General features: G+C 40.0%; 2 protein-coding genes across 4 annotated transcripts in view; both read left to right on the forward strand.

Moving 5' to 3' along the window:
- LOC110324394 (cytosolic 5'-nucleotidase 1B) overlaps positions 1-11,706 on the forward strand; it is a 19,763-nt gene extending 8,057 nt beyond the window's left edge. Inside the window, exons 7-10 of one of the 3 annotated variants that reach the window (XR_002380686.1) lie at positions 2,314-2,436; positions 2,821-3,005; positions 8,972-9,064; positions 11,337-11,706. Coding sequence is in view for 2 of the 3 variants with exons in the window: in XM_021201928.1 (XP_021057587.1) it covers positions 2,314-2,436; positions 2,821-3,005; positions 11,337-11,666 (638 nt within the window). In the remaining variant the exon portion in view is untranslated. The remainder of the gene's footprint in view (positions 1-2,313; positions 2,437-2,820; positions 3,006-8,971; positions 9,065-11,336) is intronic. The other 2 variants (XM_021201928.1, XM_021201927.1) reach the window with 2 other exon arrangements.
- Positions 11,707-12,318: 612 nt separating this feature from the next.
- Positions 12,319-17,003, forward strand: Rdh14 (retinol dehydrogenase 14). Its single transcript, XM_021201929.1, has 2 exons — positions 12,319-12,754; positions 15,982-17,003. The coding sequence occupies exons 1-2, from the start codon at positions 12,368-12,370 to the stop codon at positions 16,597-16,599; spliced, it is 1,005 nt and encodes a 334-aa protein (XP_021057588.1). The 5' UTR covers positions 12,319-12,367; the 3' UTR covers positions 16,600-17,003.
- The last annotated feature ends 328 nt before the right edge of the window (positions 17,004-17,331 follow it).

The raw sequence follows: 17,331 nt of genomic DNA on the forward strand, positions 1-17,331 counted from the left end.
CACACACACACACACACACACACACACACACACACACAAATCCATATTTTTACCAGAAAATTTGTCTTTATTACTTTACATAAAAGATTGCATTGGTGCTGATCTTCACAGCATTGCCACCACTGTGCCTTTCTTGTAAATTTTCCTTTTGTTTTTCTACTATGAAATGACCTAACAGTCTCTTTGGGATGTCTTGGTCTTGTTTTCCAGTAATGGATTTAGTTGTGAGTAAGTCACATCAAAATCAGGTTTAAATTATGAACATAGAGATTCTAGGTTTAAATTAGCAATATTTATAAATAACCAAGGTGTATTATAAACTATTGCATTTTATTTTACTTCACATAATCCTAGTTATAAAATCTGAAATGCATTCTCGTAATTTAACCTTCATAATGTTATGAATTGAAGAGAAAATGTATGTCAAAGGCTCCAAGGGGCATACAATACTCAGCAAACGAAGTTTATTAGGCTATAGCACAGGCTAGCTCTAGATCATCTTGCCTCAGCTTCCCAGAATGAGACTTCAGGTGTACAACATCACAACCTTCCTGATTTAGTAAGTGATACTGGTATGTCTGTCCTGAAGCATGATAAACACACCGAGGTTTCCAGCCTCCAGAATCAGCTACTTACATATGAATCCTGTTGATTAAACAATTGGAACACCTTTCCATCTGGTCTTTTCCATGGAATTACAACCTTTTACCTTGCAAGAGTTGATTATTTCCCTCTTTACAGTCTTTACCTCTCTCTGCTGTGGTCTTCATTACCATACTCATGCCTGGCTCCTTAGTAATCCAGAATCACTTTGAGAAAAAAAAAAAGCCAATGTTTTCACTCAGTTTTGAAAATCTAGTACCAACACATATTTTCTAGAACATTATATTGATGTTATGTAATGGTTTATAAGATCTACTTCTGAGACACTTAAAGCCAACTTTGTATCAAGTGAAATTTTTATATTTTGTTGACACCAAAGCATTCTACCCACATTGGTGACCTATGTCCCTTAATTCTTCGGAAAACAGCTGACCAGATTCCATATTTTTCTTGATCTAGCATAGTTACCCAGTTTATCATAAATTTAAACATAATTTTGAATAATCACATAGATTTTTATCATATGCATGAGTCTCACATTGATGAAAATATATTTTTCAAATATAATCTGGACCTTAGATTTTTATACTTAAATCCTTACTAAAATTTTGTAGATTCCTTATAATAATCCCATCAAAAAAGGAGTTCTATGTTAAAAGGTATAACTCTCTAAAAACTCTTAATAGATACCATTAAATCAATTATTTTGTATATAGATTGAACCTTAGACCTAATTGGTGCTGGTCAATGGTCAGCCACTGACCTATATCTCTTAGCTCATTAAATATCTTTCAAGGCAACTTGTACAAATTCATTCTTTTATTCATTGTATATGTGGGTGCTGGATGTGTAAGACCTTTTGAGCAGTGAGTTTTTCTTCTTGAATTGTTGGGAGGTATTTAAAAGTGTATGAACTGAGGCCTGATGGCCTGATGGCCTGGACCTATCACGCTAACTTTTCAGAAGACCACAGCAAGAGGCAAGAGGGTTATTTTGGATTTGAGAACTACCTAGGTTACACAGAAATACAGCAAGTTGAATACCAGTTTGGGCAACTTAGATATAGCATAATTAATAATTTTACAAGTTAAATAGATGTTCATTGGTAGAGATATCAGTTAATATTCCATTTGCTAATAGCTGTAATGAAATATTCTAGTCAGAAAGGAGTGACATTTTTAGATTATCTTTAGAAAATAATTTAAATCCTGGGTGACTTATTACTACATATTACATTGAAGAAATGTAGAAATAGTATTTAAAAAATGGGGCCATACCTTAAAAACTCCTTTCAATAAGCAAGGAGGAGGCTGTAATTTAAGGAAAAGAGGGAATTATCCTCATGCAGATATGGTTAAACATGTGGGCTAAAGACTGCCCTATATCTTTGAACCAGTAGGTTGTGCAAGTCTTTCCAGCATCCTTTTCTATAAGGAAAATCACACATGGCATGCTGTTTTAAGGAAATTGACATGGTCTGTATGAATATGCTCCATAAACTATAGTGTGCCAAACTATGAAGTATTTTTGATGTTTTATAATATTGGTGCTGTGAAACTCATTTTTAGTTTTCAAAAATTTATAACATTCAGTTAGATTTACAAATGAAGTCACAAGCATTTGCTAATACAACATTTTATTCCTACAGTAAATGTCATATGGATCAGTGTTATATCTGATTATAACACAGCTTTTCTCACTTGATAATAGGTCTACTGATTGACCGCTTCTGTTTGACGGGTGGGAAAAGCCCCATTGGATATTTGAAGGCATATCTTACCAACTTGTATCTTTCTGCCGATTCTGAAAAAGTACAAGAAGCAATAAAAGAAGGTAGCGACCTGGGTTTATTCTCCTAGCTCGTAAGGTTTGAACTGATGGTCAGTTACCTTGGGTTTCACACAGCTTTAGCTGGCTTACTTCCTATTACCTCTTCTGCTGAGGCTTTTACACACGTGGCACCCCTTACTTGTGTTCCATAAGGATTTGACCTTACTGGAAGACAACATTTTCTGTGGTTATTGCACAATTCATTTTCACTTCCCATTCCTGTATAAACAGAGCCTGTGTATATTCTGAGATTTGTAGTTGTAGACAGGGCCAGAATTATGTGGCAATAACTAGAGAAGAAACATTTCTATAGGGAAAAAGACTTTGCTTGGAGAAACTAAAACCTATAGGCTTAAGAAGAGTACTAATCTATCCCTATGATGTCAGGTATTGCCTCTGCAACCATGTATGCTGGAGCCAAAGACATGGCTTATTGCGACACACAGCTACGCGTGGCCTTTGATGGGGATGCCGTCCTCTTCTCAGATGAATCTGAACATATTGCCAAGGATCATGGGCTGGACAAATTTTTCCAACATGAAACACTATTTGAAAATAAGCCTCTTGCTCAGGTAAGATCAGCAACCTTAATTTTCATCTACTTTTCTTCCAACATGGGAATATAGATGTTGTTCCTTGTGATGACTTTCAACTAATTTTAGATGCCCTCCTCCACTCTCTTTGCACATTGTACTCCTTCGTTTGTAAATACCTCCTTACTCCTTACTTTGGAACATATATGGTTGTGAATGTTACCATTCTTTTATATATCCTCTTGGAAACACTTCAGTGATCTTCTGTTACTGATGAAATAACTTACTTCAAGTTATTAGTGACACACAGGACTGTGTACCATTAAGCCATTTCAAAATCTTTAGCCCTCAAAGTCATGTCCAATACACTCACTGCTCTGTACACATTTACTTGGTCTGTCAGACTGTGACTTCAAGCTCAAGAAAGACGCTTTAACTGAGAAGAACGTCCAGACTGATATTCTGCATCCAAATAAATAATTAGCCTTCAACAAACAAGTATTGGAAGATTTTGTGTATTTGTTCTTGCTTTTTGTTTTTAATAAATCGACTTCATGAAGTATTAAAAATTAAGATCTAGATCAAAAGGGGGTGTTTCAACAGAAGAAAATTGGAAACAAGAAAATGGAATTCAAATTGAATCTGAACTGATGGTTGATCCAGGTTTTATTCTGAATCTGCTCCATATAATATTCAGTAGCGACCATGAGTATTGGCCTGTAGGCCTTGCTCCCTGTCCTTCAAAGGATGTTCAGTCTTCCAGTCTTAAGCAATGTATCTACAGGATCTTTTCAGATATTGTCAAGTTAAGGTGCTACCAACCACTATGCATTTTTGAAGATTTGTGGAATGGATGCTGGGTTTTGATTGATGCCTTCATACTATTCGTTGAGAAAATCCATTGGTTTGGGAGGACATTCACATGTAAATTCACTGAAGGATCTTAACTTGTTGAGGCAGTAATGCACTGCATGAACACTGGAGAAAGTCATAGAGTGTCATCCTTTTTAGACATTCCTGGATTCAGTCTGAAAAGTTGTCTGCCTTCATATGTATGTATGTATGTATGTATGTATGTATGTATGTATGTATGTATGCAAGTAGTCTAGAGTTTACTTGCTATATCTCACTTGAGTAGTGAGTAATAATGATTCATCATTTTATAAAATGCATGAAAATTATGTAAATGTTTGATAAACCTTTCTAGACAAGCTACCTAGATCCAGATATCATTTAAAAAAACTTTTTAATATGAATATTATTTCAGTATATGCTATATATATTTTAAGTGTGTGTGTGTGTGTGTGTGTGTGTGTGTTGTATGTGTGATGGGGTTGGATCACATGTGCATGTACATGGAGGATAGGGGAAAACTTTGTGGACTCAATGTTAGCATTCCTTCTAGGTTTCATCCCACAGTTACTTGGCACCAGCCAGGTATGCCTGGCTTACTATAAAAGGGGCTGTTCGTCCCCTCCTGGCTCTTTTATCCTCTTACTCTCTGCTCCTTCTCTCCCTGATCCCTTTCTCCCTCTCTCCCCTTCCCTCTCCCCACCTTTCTCCACTGTTTCCCCACTGTTCTTAGCAGGTCTCTCTCTCTCTCTCTCTGTCTGTCTCTCTCTCTCTCTCTCTCTCTCTCTCTCTCTCTCTCTCTCTCTCCTCTCTCTCTCTCCTCCCTTCCCACCTCCCTTTCCTATGCCCTAAATAAACTCTATTCCATACTATACCCATTGTATGGCTGGTACCTCAGGGGGAAGGGATACCTCAGCATGGACCCGGGGACGCACCCCCTTCCACCTCACCATATCTGGCTCTATCAAACATATCCTTGGCCTTCCTATTTATATAAAACGCAACAGTCAGTGTTCTCATTTCACCTTTATGTGGGTTCTGGGAATCTAATTCTGGTCTTCAGGCTTATACAAAAAGTGCTTTCTCTCTTAAACCATCTTGCCAGACCTTGAAAGCCTTTTCTCCCATGTAGTCATTTAATTTTTCTTCTTCACTTCATTCCTTTCTTCTGTTTATTGTTTGTGCTCAAAAAAAATTAAAAAATATAATTTATCATTTCTATAATCATAAACGTATACATGTTTTACTGTGTTTTTTAAATGTTTTTAGAATAGTAAGTGATGTGCTTCCAATTTCATGTCCAATAATATTAATTATTGTTATTTTCCTTTGCTTTATTTCATTTTTGTGCCACTATGGGCAGTAATTTACCAGTTTTATCTTTTCCACAAGGTAACTTTCCTAACATTTTTAGGTCACTGATTTTGTGTAATTTGGTCTCTTTTTTTTTTTCTAAATTAATATCCCAGATGTTTAAAAGTGATGTCATTTTATTTCAATTCAAAATATATTTGAATTTCTTTATGACTTCCCCTTTATTGGTTGGATTGTTTACAGTTAAGGTAAATTAACTGCGAAACATTTGATGAGGTGTTTTTTTTTTTTTTTCTTCCACATAGCTCTGTTACTCTTCACATGTCTTATTCCAGTGTGACCAGAAAATCTATTTTGCATTTTATGTTGTTTGTTGTGGTGTACTTTGTAATGAGAAAGTTATAACTTGCTGAGTATGTCCTATCCTATGTATTGTAAAAATAATGTATTGCTGATGGTCCATTCTACAAATGTAAATTAGATTAATCACACTAATTAAAGTCATGTTGCTGGCATGAAAGGGTGTGTGTGTGTGTGTGTGTAGAAGTAAGAGATGGATGTCAACCTTTTTTCCCTGTCACACTTATATTTTGAGACAGATTCTCTGAACCTTGAATTCACAACTAGGTGGACAGCAAACTCTCTCCATCCTCCCATTTCTGCCTCCCTAGTGCTAGGATTAAAGTCCTACACTACCACACCTGCCCCACCCCCATTTTTAATGCATACAATGTTTTGCCTGCATGTATTCCTCCAGGCCAGAAGAGGGCATCAGATCTCATTATAGATGGTTATGAATTACCATATGGTTGCTGGGAATTGAACTGGGGACCTCTGGAAAAGCAGCCAGTGCTCTTAACCTCTTAGCCTTCTCTCCAGCACCCAACTGGATTTTGATGTGGTTGCTAGAGATACAAACTCGGGTGCTTGTACTGGAAAGCGTTTTACTATCTACACCACCACTTTTAGTTCAGCTGTAAGATGTTCAGATGTTCAGTTCTTTTTGATTGTTTGCTGTCTTTACAACAAGCAGGTAGTGTTGAAGTACAGAAGTATTACTGGGGATTTTTTTTTCTTTGATTGACTGAGATAAGATCTAACTATGTGACTGTTTTACTTGCTGTTTCTATTAGTGTGGTGAAAAATCATGATCAAAAAGCAAGTTGTGGAAGAATGGGTTTATTCAGTTTACACTTCTGCAGCACTGTTTATCACTGAGGGAAGTCAGAAAAGGAACTCAAACAGGGTGCGACCCAAGAGGCAGAAGCTGATCAAGAGACCATGGGTGGGTCCTGCTTCTTCAACCTGTTTTCCTATAGAACCAGGAACATCAGCCCAGGAATGGCACCATCCACAATAGGCTGGGCCCTGCTCTCTCAATGACTAATTAAGCAAATGTCAAAAGGATCTGATGGAGGCATTTTCTCAAGTGAGGTTCCCTCCTTTCAGATAACTCTAGCTTATGTCAAGTTCACAAAAGACTAGCCTGCATAACTGACCCCTGGTCAGCTTGACACACAAGCACAAACATCACTATTAAGCCATAACCCTTTTTCCTTGTCTCTTAAGATCTCACATTAAAATTATAAGTAACTTTTAAAGTCCCACAGCCTTAATAAATTCAAACACATTAAAATTCCAATCCCTTTGAAATAGCCAATTTCCTTTAAAATCCAAAGTCTTAAAATCCAAAGTTTCTCAGCTGTGGGCTCCAGTAAAATAAAAAATGAATAATGTATTTCTTCAAGAAAAAAAGATTAGGGGCACAGTCACAATCTGAAATGCAAAACCAAACTCCAACATTTACCCAGATGGACATAAAAGAATGCCCAGTGTCTGGGATCCACTTGAGTTTTTCTGATTCCGAAGGGCTTGGGTAACTTCTCCAACTCTGTTCTCTGCAGCACAAACGGCTTGATTTCTAGGCTACATCTGGCTCTACCCCATTGCTACTGCTGTTCTTCTTGCTCAATCCATGGTACTGGCTTCTCCAAAACATTGGGGTCTTCTACTGCAACTGCGCTAAACTTTCACCAGGAGGTTTTATTTATGGTGCCCAGCCTCAGCTTCTTTACAATGCCCCTTTTCAATCTCCGGCCTTTGACTACCACTGAGGCTGCACCTTCACCAATGACCTCTCCTTCCCTCTCTAGAGCCAAGCCTTAGCTGCTCTCCATGACCTCTTCATTTCTTCAAAACCATTGCCACCTGCGTGACTCTTAGGCTACAAAGTTCATGACTGCCAGCACGAGGTACAATTTTTGCCACCTCTGTAACACAGCTGATGTGTGATAACTCATGAAACACTTCTCCAGATTTTGCCTCAGTAGTGCCAGTCTTTTCTTAATTACTGTTAAATGCTCAGCTCTGGAAAACCAGCATCAAGTATCCCAGCAAAGCAAAGATTTCACTTTAGTAGTTCTGGTATCTTGTTAATTACAGCTGATTCTTCAGCCCCAGCTAGTCAGAACCACAGGATTAAATCAAAATAGCCAATGGCCCTGACAGAGTCTTTAAACTTCCCTCTGAAACTCCATAGTTGAGGCCTCTACCCTCTATACTGCCCTTTTTTTTAATTTGTTTTTTTTTTTTATCTATTTTACATCCTAATGCCAGCACCCCTCCCTCCTCTCCCCTTAGTCTTCTTACCCTTATACCCTTTCAACTTCCTCATTGCCCACTACTCTTCTCTTCAGAAAAGAGGGAACCTCCCTTGGGTACCACCCCACTCTGGGACAACTAGTCCCAGCAGGACTAGGCACATCCTGTCCCCTGAGGCCCTATCAGGCAAAATAGGAATCCAATGGCAGAGAACAGAGATTGAGACAGCCCCTCTTCCACTTGTTACGGGTACCACGCAAAGACCAAGCTGCTCATTTGCTACAAATATGGGGGACCTAGATCCAGCCCTTGCATACTCCCTATGTGGTGGCCCTGTCTCTGTGAGCCCAATGATTCCAGGTTAATTGACTCTGAAGGTCTTATGGTATCATCCAGCCCCCTCCAGCTTGCTCAATTCTATGCCCCCCACTCTTCCACAAGACTCTCCAAGCTCTGCCTGATGTTTGGTCTTGGGTCTCTGCACCTGCCTCCATCTGCTGCTCGATGAGGCCTTTCAGGAATCAGTTATGCTAAGTTCTTGTCTGCAAGAATAACAGAGTATCATTAATACTGCCAGGGGTTGGCTCTCTCACATGGGATGGGACTCAAGTTGGTGCAGTCATTGGTTAGTTGTTCCCTCGGTGTCTGCTCCATCTTTATCCTTGCTCACCTTGTAGGTAAGACAGATTTGGGGTGGAAGGCTTTGTGATTTGAACTTGAGAATATCACCATGAGTCAGGTAACCAAGATCCAGAAAGACACATGTGGTATGTACTCATAAGTTGGCATTAGCCATAAAATGCAGGATAACCATGCTACAGTCTACAGACCCAAAGAAACTGGGTAATAAGGAGGCCCCCAAAGAGGATGCATGAATCTCTCTCATAAGGGGAAACTAAATGGCCATCAAAGATGGATGGAAAGAGGGAAGTGGGTAGGAGAATGAGTGAGGAGGGGGAAGGTGATGGTGATCAGGTATGGGGGGTGGAATATGGATGGGAGTAGGAATGGACAAGGTGGGGGGCATCTCTGGGACGAGCTGGAAGTCTGGGACAGGGGAGGATATTGGGATGGAGGAATATAAGGGGAATCTATGGGGATGAGCCTGAGATTTTTACCAGAGGGAGATAATAAGAGACTGAAGTACCTACCTCTTGTAGCCAAGCAGGACTTCCAGAGGAGGGAGGAGCACCTGCAAAACCCTCTGTGTTGTTCTTACCATTCTTACTTCCAAGCAGCCACAGAACATCCAACTAAGCTCTCAACATTAAATGGCTTTCCTAGGCCAGAATACTAAGATTCTTCCACAATTCTCCCCAAAACACAGTCAGGTACCAATTTGTCTTAGTGATTTTTGTTTGTCTGTTTCTTTGGTTGGTTGGCTGGTTTTTGTTGTTGTTATCATTGTTTCTGTTTTGTTTTGAGGTTTTTTTCTTTTTACTCTTTTGTGGTTATTTTTGTTCACTTCTTTGCTTGCTTCAAAGAAAGACCATGACCAAAAAAAAAAAAAAAAAAAACAAGTTGGGGATGGATGGGTTTATTCACCTTACACATCCATATTATTGGTCATCTTCAAAGGAAGTTAGAACGAGACAGGGTAGAATCCTGGAGGCAAGGTCTGATAGAGGCCATAATAGGTGCTGCTTACTGGCTTGCTTCCCTTGTCTTGCTCAGCCTGGTGCCCAGGGTATTGGCACTAACCACAATGGACTGGACCCTCAGTCATCAATCTCTAATTAAGAAAAGGTGTGCAGTTGGATCTTATGGGGACATTTCCTTATTGGAGGCTCCCTCCTCTTAGATAATTTGTGTCAAGTTGTGTCAAGCTGACAAACATCCAGCATGGTAACTAAGGCTTGCCTTGAGCTCGGTGATGGGTTGTATATGTTGGCCCAGAGAATGGCATTATTAGAAGGTGAGGCCTTGTTGGAATGGGTGTGTCACTGTGAGTGTGTGCTATAAGACCCTCATCCTAGCTGCCTAGAAATTAGTATTCTCCTAGCAGCCTTCAGATGAAGATGTAGAACTCTCAGCTCCTCCTGCACCATGACAGCTTAGATGCTGTCATGTTCCCACCCTGATGATAATGGAGTGAACCTTAGAACCTGTAAGGCATCCCCAACTAAATATCCTTATAAGAGTTACCTCAGTCGGGCAGTGATGGCGCTTGCCTTTAATCTCAACACTTGGGAGGCAGAGGCAGGCAGATTTCTGAGTTCGAGACCAGCCTGGTCTACAGAGTGAGTTCCAGGATAGCCAGGGCTACACAGAGGAACCCTGTCTCAAAAAAACAATAAATAAATAAATAGATAGATAAATAAATAAATAAATAAATAGAGTTACTTCAGTCACAGCATCTGTTCACAGCAGTAAAACCTTTACTAAGACAAACTCACTACCTCCTGACTCAGTTTCTCATATGGTGAGTTCCAACATACCTGGCAGTTTTGCATATTTTGAATCCCACATATTTAGGAAAATGGTATATATTCTATATCACATTTATCAACTCCTGTTTCTCATACAATGCCTGTCTGATATTCACATATTTCTGACTTTTAGAATAATGCTGTATGTGTTGTATATTTTTCTGTACTTTTCCCTTCAGCCAGTCATGTCTTTCTATTTATCTTGATTGTATATTTAACCATGTGTGTGCCCCTGTACACACACACTATAATAACATGGTTTTAAAATGGGCCAGTGAGGTGGCTTAGAGGATAAGAGTGCTTGCTTGTCACTAAGCCCAATGACCTGAGTTTCATCTTATTCAGAGAAAATATGAATCATGGAATCTATTTCCAGGCAAAACCTCACTCAGGTAGAGGGGACAATGAGCAGTATGTTGATAATATACTAAATTGTCAAACAGGATTTCTACAAGCATTTCCTTGAGAAGACTAGTACTATGCAACAAACATTGGCCATAAATGAGTATAAAATAGTTAAGCATGGATGTAAACATAAAACAATGGTAAAGACTAAAATAACATAAAAAGAAACAAATATTATGTCTTAATGTAGAAGCTATAGAGCTATAAAGCTTTAAGACAAGATTGGATTCAGGCCAAACAAACAGCTAGCTAAACCAAGTAACAGTGATTTCAAAGGTAAAACGTGCAGCCAAACAATGATGGGGTGCAGCCAACCAACGATGATGGGGTGCAGCTAACCAACAATGGGGTGCAGCCAACCAACGATGATGGGGTGCAGCCAACCAACGATGGGTGCAATGGTGGTTGTGATGATCAACTGATGCGCACCTCCCAGTTACTGGGGATAATTTATGCCCATTGCCCTGTTATACTATTTATAGAACGTTCTTTCACACTTAAAATATCTTTGTCTGGATGATAAATGATGTGGTTATCCTAGATTTATTCCAGGCATGCAAGGGATGGTTGTGTATCAGGAAATATCTTCAAATAAATGCAGAGAGTTTGGCATCGTACTGTCAGCCCAGAATCACTATATGCCAGCCAGCAACCTGTGAATTTTAAGGTCATATAAGACCTTGTTTGTTTGTTTGTTTTGTTTTTCAGTAATCACTTCTCTTTTGCTCGCTCGCCCTTGCACAGCTGAGACTCATGTTCTCTTTTCCAGGGTCCTCTTAAAAGCTTTCTGGAAGATTTAGGGAAACTGCAGAAGAAATTCTATGCCAAAGACGAAAGATTGCTTTGCCCCATAAGGACCTACCTGGTTACAGCTCGTAGTGCAGCGAGTTCAGGTGCCCGTGTGCTGAAGACCCTTCGCCGGTGGGGTTTAGAGATAGATGAAGCTCTTTTCCTGGCTGGAGCCCCTAAAGGTCCCATCTTAGTGAAGATTCGGCCCCACATCTTCTTCGACGACCAAATGTTCCACATTGAATCAGCACAGAAATTTGGTACCATCACGGCCCATGTGCCTTATGGCATTGCTCAAAAACGCAACTAGGGATGGGGAGGAAAATAAACAGTCTGGTGTTACAAATGGCACATGTTTGGATGTCTAGAGTAACTACGTATATGCGAGAATTTGACCACAAAACTTAGATCCTTTGGTGTTTTCTTTGATTTTTGGAAAATATTTTGAACTGTCAAGCTACAGTCAAGCAATCTACTTTTTTTAAAGCTAAGGATGTTGAATCCCATTGCACCTGTGTAAGTTGTGATGGGTGACTCTTTAGACAAGTTTAGAACTTTGATACTTAAGTTGTTTCACAAGAAGCTTAATTAATTTCCAAAAAAGCATTACTCACTTTTTAATGTTAGCCAGATGAATGAATCTCTATGCAGCATCACCTAGAAAAGGTATATTCAGGGTGGAGTGAGTCGGATCAGTAACACTGCTGATAACTGGGGCTGTGTCTTTTGTTATCTCTGTGTGGCAAGAATTTTACCGAGAAATGTCATTTTGTCTACAGGCATATACCAATTCTAACACTGTCCACTTCTAAATAAATCCGCTGGGGCTTTCTTGTGTACTTCCTAAGATGAACGCTATGTCAAGTCAGCCTTAGGAGCAAAACTACAAGTCCCAGAAATCCCCGCGCGCACTAGCCCCGGACAGCAGGCGGCGCCCCAGAGTCCTTCGCGGGTAGGTGGCCCCCAGCACTCCGGAACCTGTGCGCTAGGCCCTGTCCCGCCCGGAAGGCTATGGCCGTGGCTAGTGTGGCCGCAGCGCTCCTGGCCGCACTGGGCGGGGCGCTGTGGTTGGCGGCCCGGCGTTTCTCTGGGTCAAGAAGCCAGCGGCAGCAGGGAGGCGGGGACCGGGGCCTCATGCACGGGAAGACGGTGCTGATCACCGGAGCCAACAGCGGCCTGGGCCGTGCCACCGCGGCGGAGCTGCTCCGCCTGGGGGCGCGGGTCATCATGGGGTGTCGGGACCGCGCTCGAGCAGAGGAGGCGGCCGGTCAGCTCAGGCAGGAGCTCTGTGAGGCTGGGGGCGCCGGGCCCGACGCCCCCGATGGCCAGCTGGTCGTTAAGGAGCTGGACCTTGCCTCGCTGCGCTCAGTGCGAGCCTTCTGCCAAGAACTGCTACAGGTGTGGGTCGAATGGAGGAGCCCAGCCACCCTCGGGGACGGCCCTCCGAGGCTTGGTGTGACCTTGACGGTGGCCATGACCAAACCGGAGAGGCTCCTGCCTGCCTAGGACCCTGCTAGGAGGAGGGGCAGGTCTGAGAAGGAATTCCTGGGAGGTCCTAAGAAGGGCATAAATAAGCCAGTGTGTCTGGACCTTTGGTTTTGTTAGGCGAGGACAATCCAGGAATCATCACCAGCTGATCTTTGAGTTGTTTCCCCCCTGTCATAAGCCAAATCATAAGGTGTCACAAGGCCTGTGAGCACCGCAGGAGAAAAGCTAGCCAAAAAAATCTTTGATTAGACCCCTCTTAAAACTTTTCTTTCAGTTTTTCTTTCTCATTTCCATTTCCTGGTTTTGTTTGGTTTTTTGTTTTGTCCTGCTGAAGTAGGAGGGGGAGTCACTTGCTGACTGACACCCTGCATCATCCCTTAACTTGGAATCCCATTAATTGTCTGAAAAGGGACAGGAATAAAAATAATGTAATGCTTAGCTTTATGGAAGGTTTTATGCATGCCAGGGGATGTGCTAAGGACATTTTTTAATATCTTTGGCTGTTGTCAGATCTTGTAAAGCAGGCAATAATTTCTCTACTTCATAATAAGGAACTGAGGCATAGGAAGGTTAAGTAACGTGTCTGTCTTCAGAGACCTTGCTTTAATCTCATGTTCTGTATTCCTGGTGCTTGAAGGCTGGTGTGTGTGGTTTCCTTGGGTGTACAGTAAGTATTCTACTGAAGTAGAAAGGCTGTGGCCGAGGTGACTTGCCAGAGGTAGATCTAAAGGCAGACACAGGAGCGTGCTTGCCTCTTCTGAAATCTCTTGAATTTAAAGCAGACATTGCAAATGGTCTGTTTTTCTTTTCCACAGTGTACTTAGAACCAAAGAAATACCTGTAAGTTCATTTGTTAACATTTAGATATTTAACTCTTACAGTTCTTATTAGTGGAACTGTGTGCATGTTGGACACTGTAGTAACTTTTCCAACCTCCAAGTTAGATGGACACAGCCAGCCACCTTCATTCTTGTTCAACATGACTTTTTTTTTTTTTTTTTTTTTGCTTTTCACTTGCATTGAAGACAGTAGTTAATAACTAATAATTGCTAAAAAGCACAGCTGTACAAAGAAACCATCTCATCAGAAGAGAGACCATATTGAACCACTTGGAGCTAGTAGTTATTGAGATAATGAGTAGAGTATCACTTTCCCTCAAAGTTTAAGCCATTGTACACGATACTCCTGTTGTGTTCTGGGACATCATGTTGCTTATTAAGAGCCAGGTAGATAGAGAAGTTGGTATTTTGTTTTGTTGTTAGCATTTCATTTGCATGTAGTAGATCGAGAAACAGTGCTTGTCTCTGGGAGATTTTAAAAGCAAAGGAAACAAGTTTTCCTGTCTCACTAATGAGTAAATAGGATTGACCATGCTCATTTTTGATACCTTGAGGTAAAACCAATAAAAAAGTATGAATACAAAGAGGTACCTAAATAGTACTGTCCTAAGTACTTACATTGTTGCTTGGCTCTGAAGTTCAGTGTTTATAATTAGAAGAAAAGAGAAATAGAAGTTTTGACATTCTACTGTTTGGTATTCTTGGAATTTATGCTATTTATCTCCTAGAATTTAAAAAAATAGAAAATGATAAAGTCGTAAATCCAGCAAAGAATGATAGCTCAGAAATGATTAATTCTGGAAACCTTCCCAGAGGATTAGTGAAGATGAACACTCCTTTCTTGCCGTATCCATGAACTCGTGCCTTCTTTTTGAAGTTGACTGTTGGAAAACATGAAGTCTTTTCGACAGGCGAGAATGAGAAACAGATAGCCCGACAGGCAGCCCCTGATAACAGTTGTGAAATTTAACACATTTTTCTTTCACTTACACTTGACAAAAAAGCCATTAAGAGTTGAAATTTGACCTGAAATTAATTTAGTGATAGGTCATCACCACAGATTTACACCTGGAACATGTTGTACATTTGTTTCCCTCTATCATCAGAAGAGACAGAGGAGCCAGGAAAGAGCCGAGGAAAAACAAATTCTATAAGGAACAAAAAGGCTCTCAGAGAGAACAGTACAGTGTAAGACTTTAATTTTGGAAGATGTGGAGGTATATGATCAAAAGACTCAGTATATACATCTTGTAATTTGGGACCCCCCCCATCCTTAGGGAAGAAAGGACAGTTCTAGAATCACAATAAAGGTTAATGGTGTCTGTTAATGCTNTCTTACTTCCTGTACTATTGTGACACTTGGGTAACAGACCCTGTTGTTGTCAGTAATATGTTTTTTAAATTAACCACTCAATGATTTTTATTAACTTTTCTATCTTGNTCTAGTCACAGTTCTCTCTAATCCCAAGTTTGCACCTGTGACTTTCTCCTTTTACCAGTTTTAGGGACGTGCCCTCAGTTATTCTTTCTCTGTAGTGACCTTTTACACTTAACAGAATTACAGATTAAAGCATCTTCATTTACTACTGATGGTGATACTAGTAAGGTGGGAGTCACAATATCAGCCCTCTGCTAGATATGGTTGCTCTGCTTACCCTCTCAAGCTCTATTTTACACATCTCAGTGATAAGGATTAGGTTACTAATTATGAGAATGGCCTTTGGAATCTAAGAATTGCATCTTGAGGCCGAATTTGACATGCTTCTTAGCTTGTTGACACTGAGCAGTTGCCTGGGTTTACCGTGAACTTAGGATATTATTGGAAGTAGATAAGGTTATATGAGAAAGGGACCAAGTAGGCCTTATTAGTCATGCAACATCACTTTAAAAGTTATTTTTTCATATTTTGAAATATTTTTTAAGTTTATCATAGGAACATATAAGTTTAATATGCTATTCCAAATTTAACATAACACCAAAACTGATATTTTTCTAGTTCATATGAAATTAAGGTAAGACATGCAATCCTAGGATTCTCTCATCCCCAAATTTGCTGTATTTTTTTTAAGAAAGGGATTGATAATTAACATATAGTCAATATCTGAGTGAAGTATGAACTATACATACTCATAATTGCTAAGTTGCAAAGAACATGACAGTACTTCAAATAGTTCCCAGATATACTGACTAAAACTTGAGATTAGTTTTAGTCTCAAATTCTTGTTAGTAAAACATAGATGAATAAAAGATATAGAATATGTGTATTCATAATTCTGCATTCTCTTCCTGGTTTCAAAGGAGGAGCCCAGGCTAGACGTCCTGATCAATAATGCGGGGGTTTTCCAGTGCCCATATACGAAGACTGAAGATGGGTTTGAGATGCAGTTTGGAGTGAACCATCTGGGCCACTTCCTACTCACCAATCTTCTCCTTGGACTCCTCAAAAGTTCAGCTCCCAGCAGGATTGTAGTCGTTTCTTCCAAACTTTATAAATATGGAGAAATCAACTTTGAAGACTTGAACAGTGAACAAAGCTATAATAAAAGCTTCTGTTATAGTCGAAGCAAACTGGCTAACATTCTTTTCACAAGAGAATTAGCCCGTCNCTTAGAAGGAACAAATGTGACTGTCAATGTGCTGCATCCTGGTATTGTGCGAACAAACCTAGGGAGGCATATACACATCCCACTGCTGGCAAGACCACTTTTCAATTTGGTATCCTGGGCTTTTTTCAAAACTCCATTAGAAGGTGCCCAGACTTCCGTCTACTTAGCCTCTTCACCNGACGTAGAAGGTGTGTCAGGAAGGTACTTTGGAGATTGTAAGGAGGAAGAGCTCTTGCCCAAAGCTATGGATGAGTCAGTGGCAAGAAAACTGTGGGATATCAGTGAAGTGATGGTTGGCATTCTAAAATAGGAGTAAAGAGAGCAGGACTGTGTNTAAGATGATCTATGACACCCTTGGTCAGGAATGGCATGTTGNGAGCATGTGCTACTTGAAACCAGTCTAGCCGCAATCATGCTGAGAGGTGCACATGGATGTTTGAAGGACACTGCTACTATTTGGGGCTAATACAAAGTTCAGCAAAGATGCTATAAATGTGGATCATAACTAGAATATAANAATTCTGTTATTATAATTGGGCAATTATAACTGTTAAAGATACTGGTAATTTAAAAGATATCTTAAGAGGGTTTTCAAAAAATTTTGAGTTTCATGGCAAAAATATTCAGAATTTTTACCACAATGCTTGTTTTGTGGAAATACTNTGTCTAATGTGTGCACATAAATCACTTGGAATAAATGTCTGATGTAGGTTTTTCAGTGTGCATTTCTTTAAAAGNAGCTGAANGTAGTCCTTTAGTTTTTCNTCATTAGCCTTTCTTGGTCTGGCAGTACCAGGTTCTTCCTGTCACATCTTGCATGTTGCTCTGTTTCTAAACCTGCAGTTTATGACCTGGTGTCCTGACNCACTTCCAATCCTGTGATGGTTTTCCAGTTTTCATTTTGTTTTTTTGTTTGTTTTGTTTTGTTTTCCTTTTCCAGCTGTAGAATTCTTTATTCAAAGAACTCAAACATAATGTTAACTGTATAAAAGTAGCAGTGATATGGGCTGGAATCCTCCAAAGGGACATTATATAATGTTGT

Source organism: Mus pahari, chromosome 7 (genome assembly GCF_900095145.1).
Source record: "Mus pahari chromosome 7, PAHARI_EIJ_v1.1, whole genome shotgun sequence".
Lineage (NCBI taxonomy): Eukaryota > Metazoa > Chordata > Mammalia > Rodentia > Muridae > Mus > Mus pahari.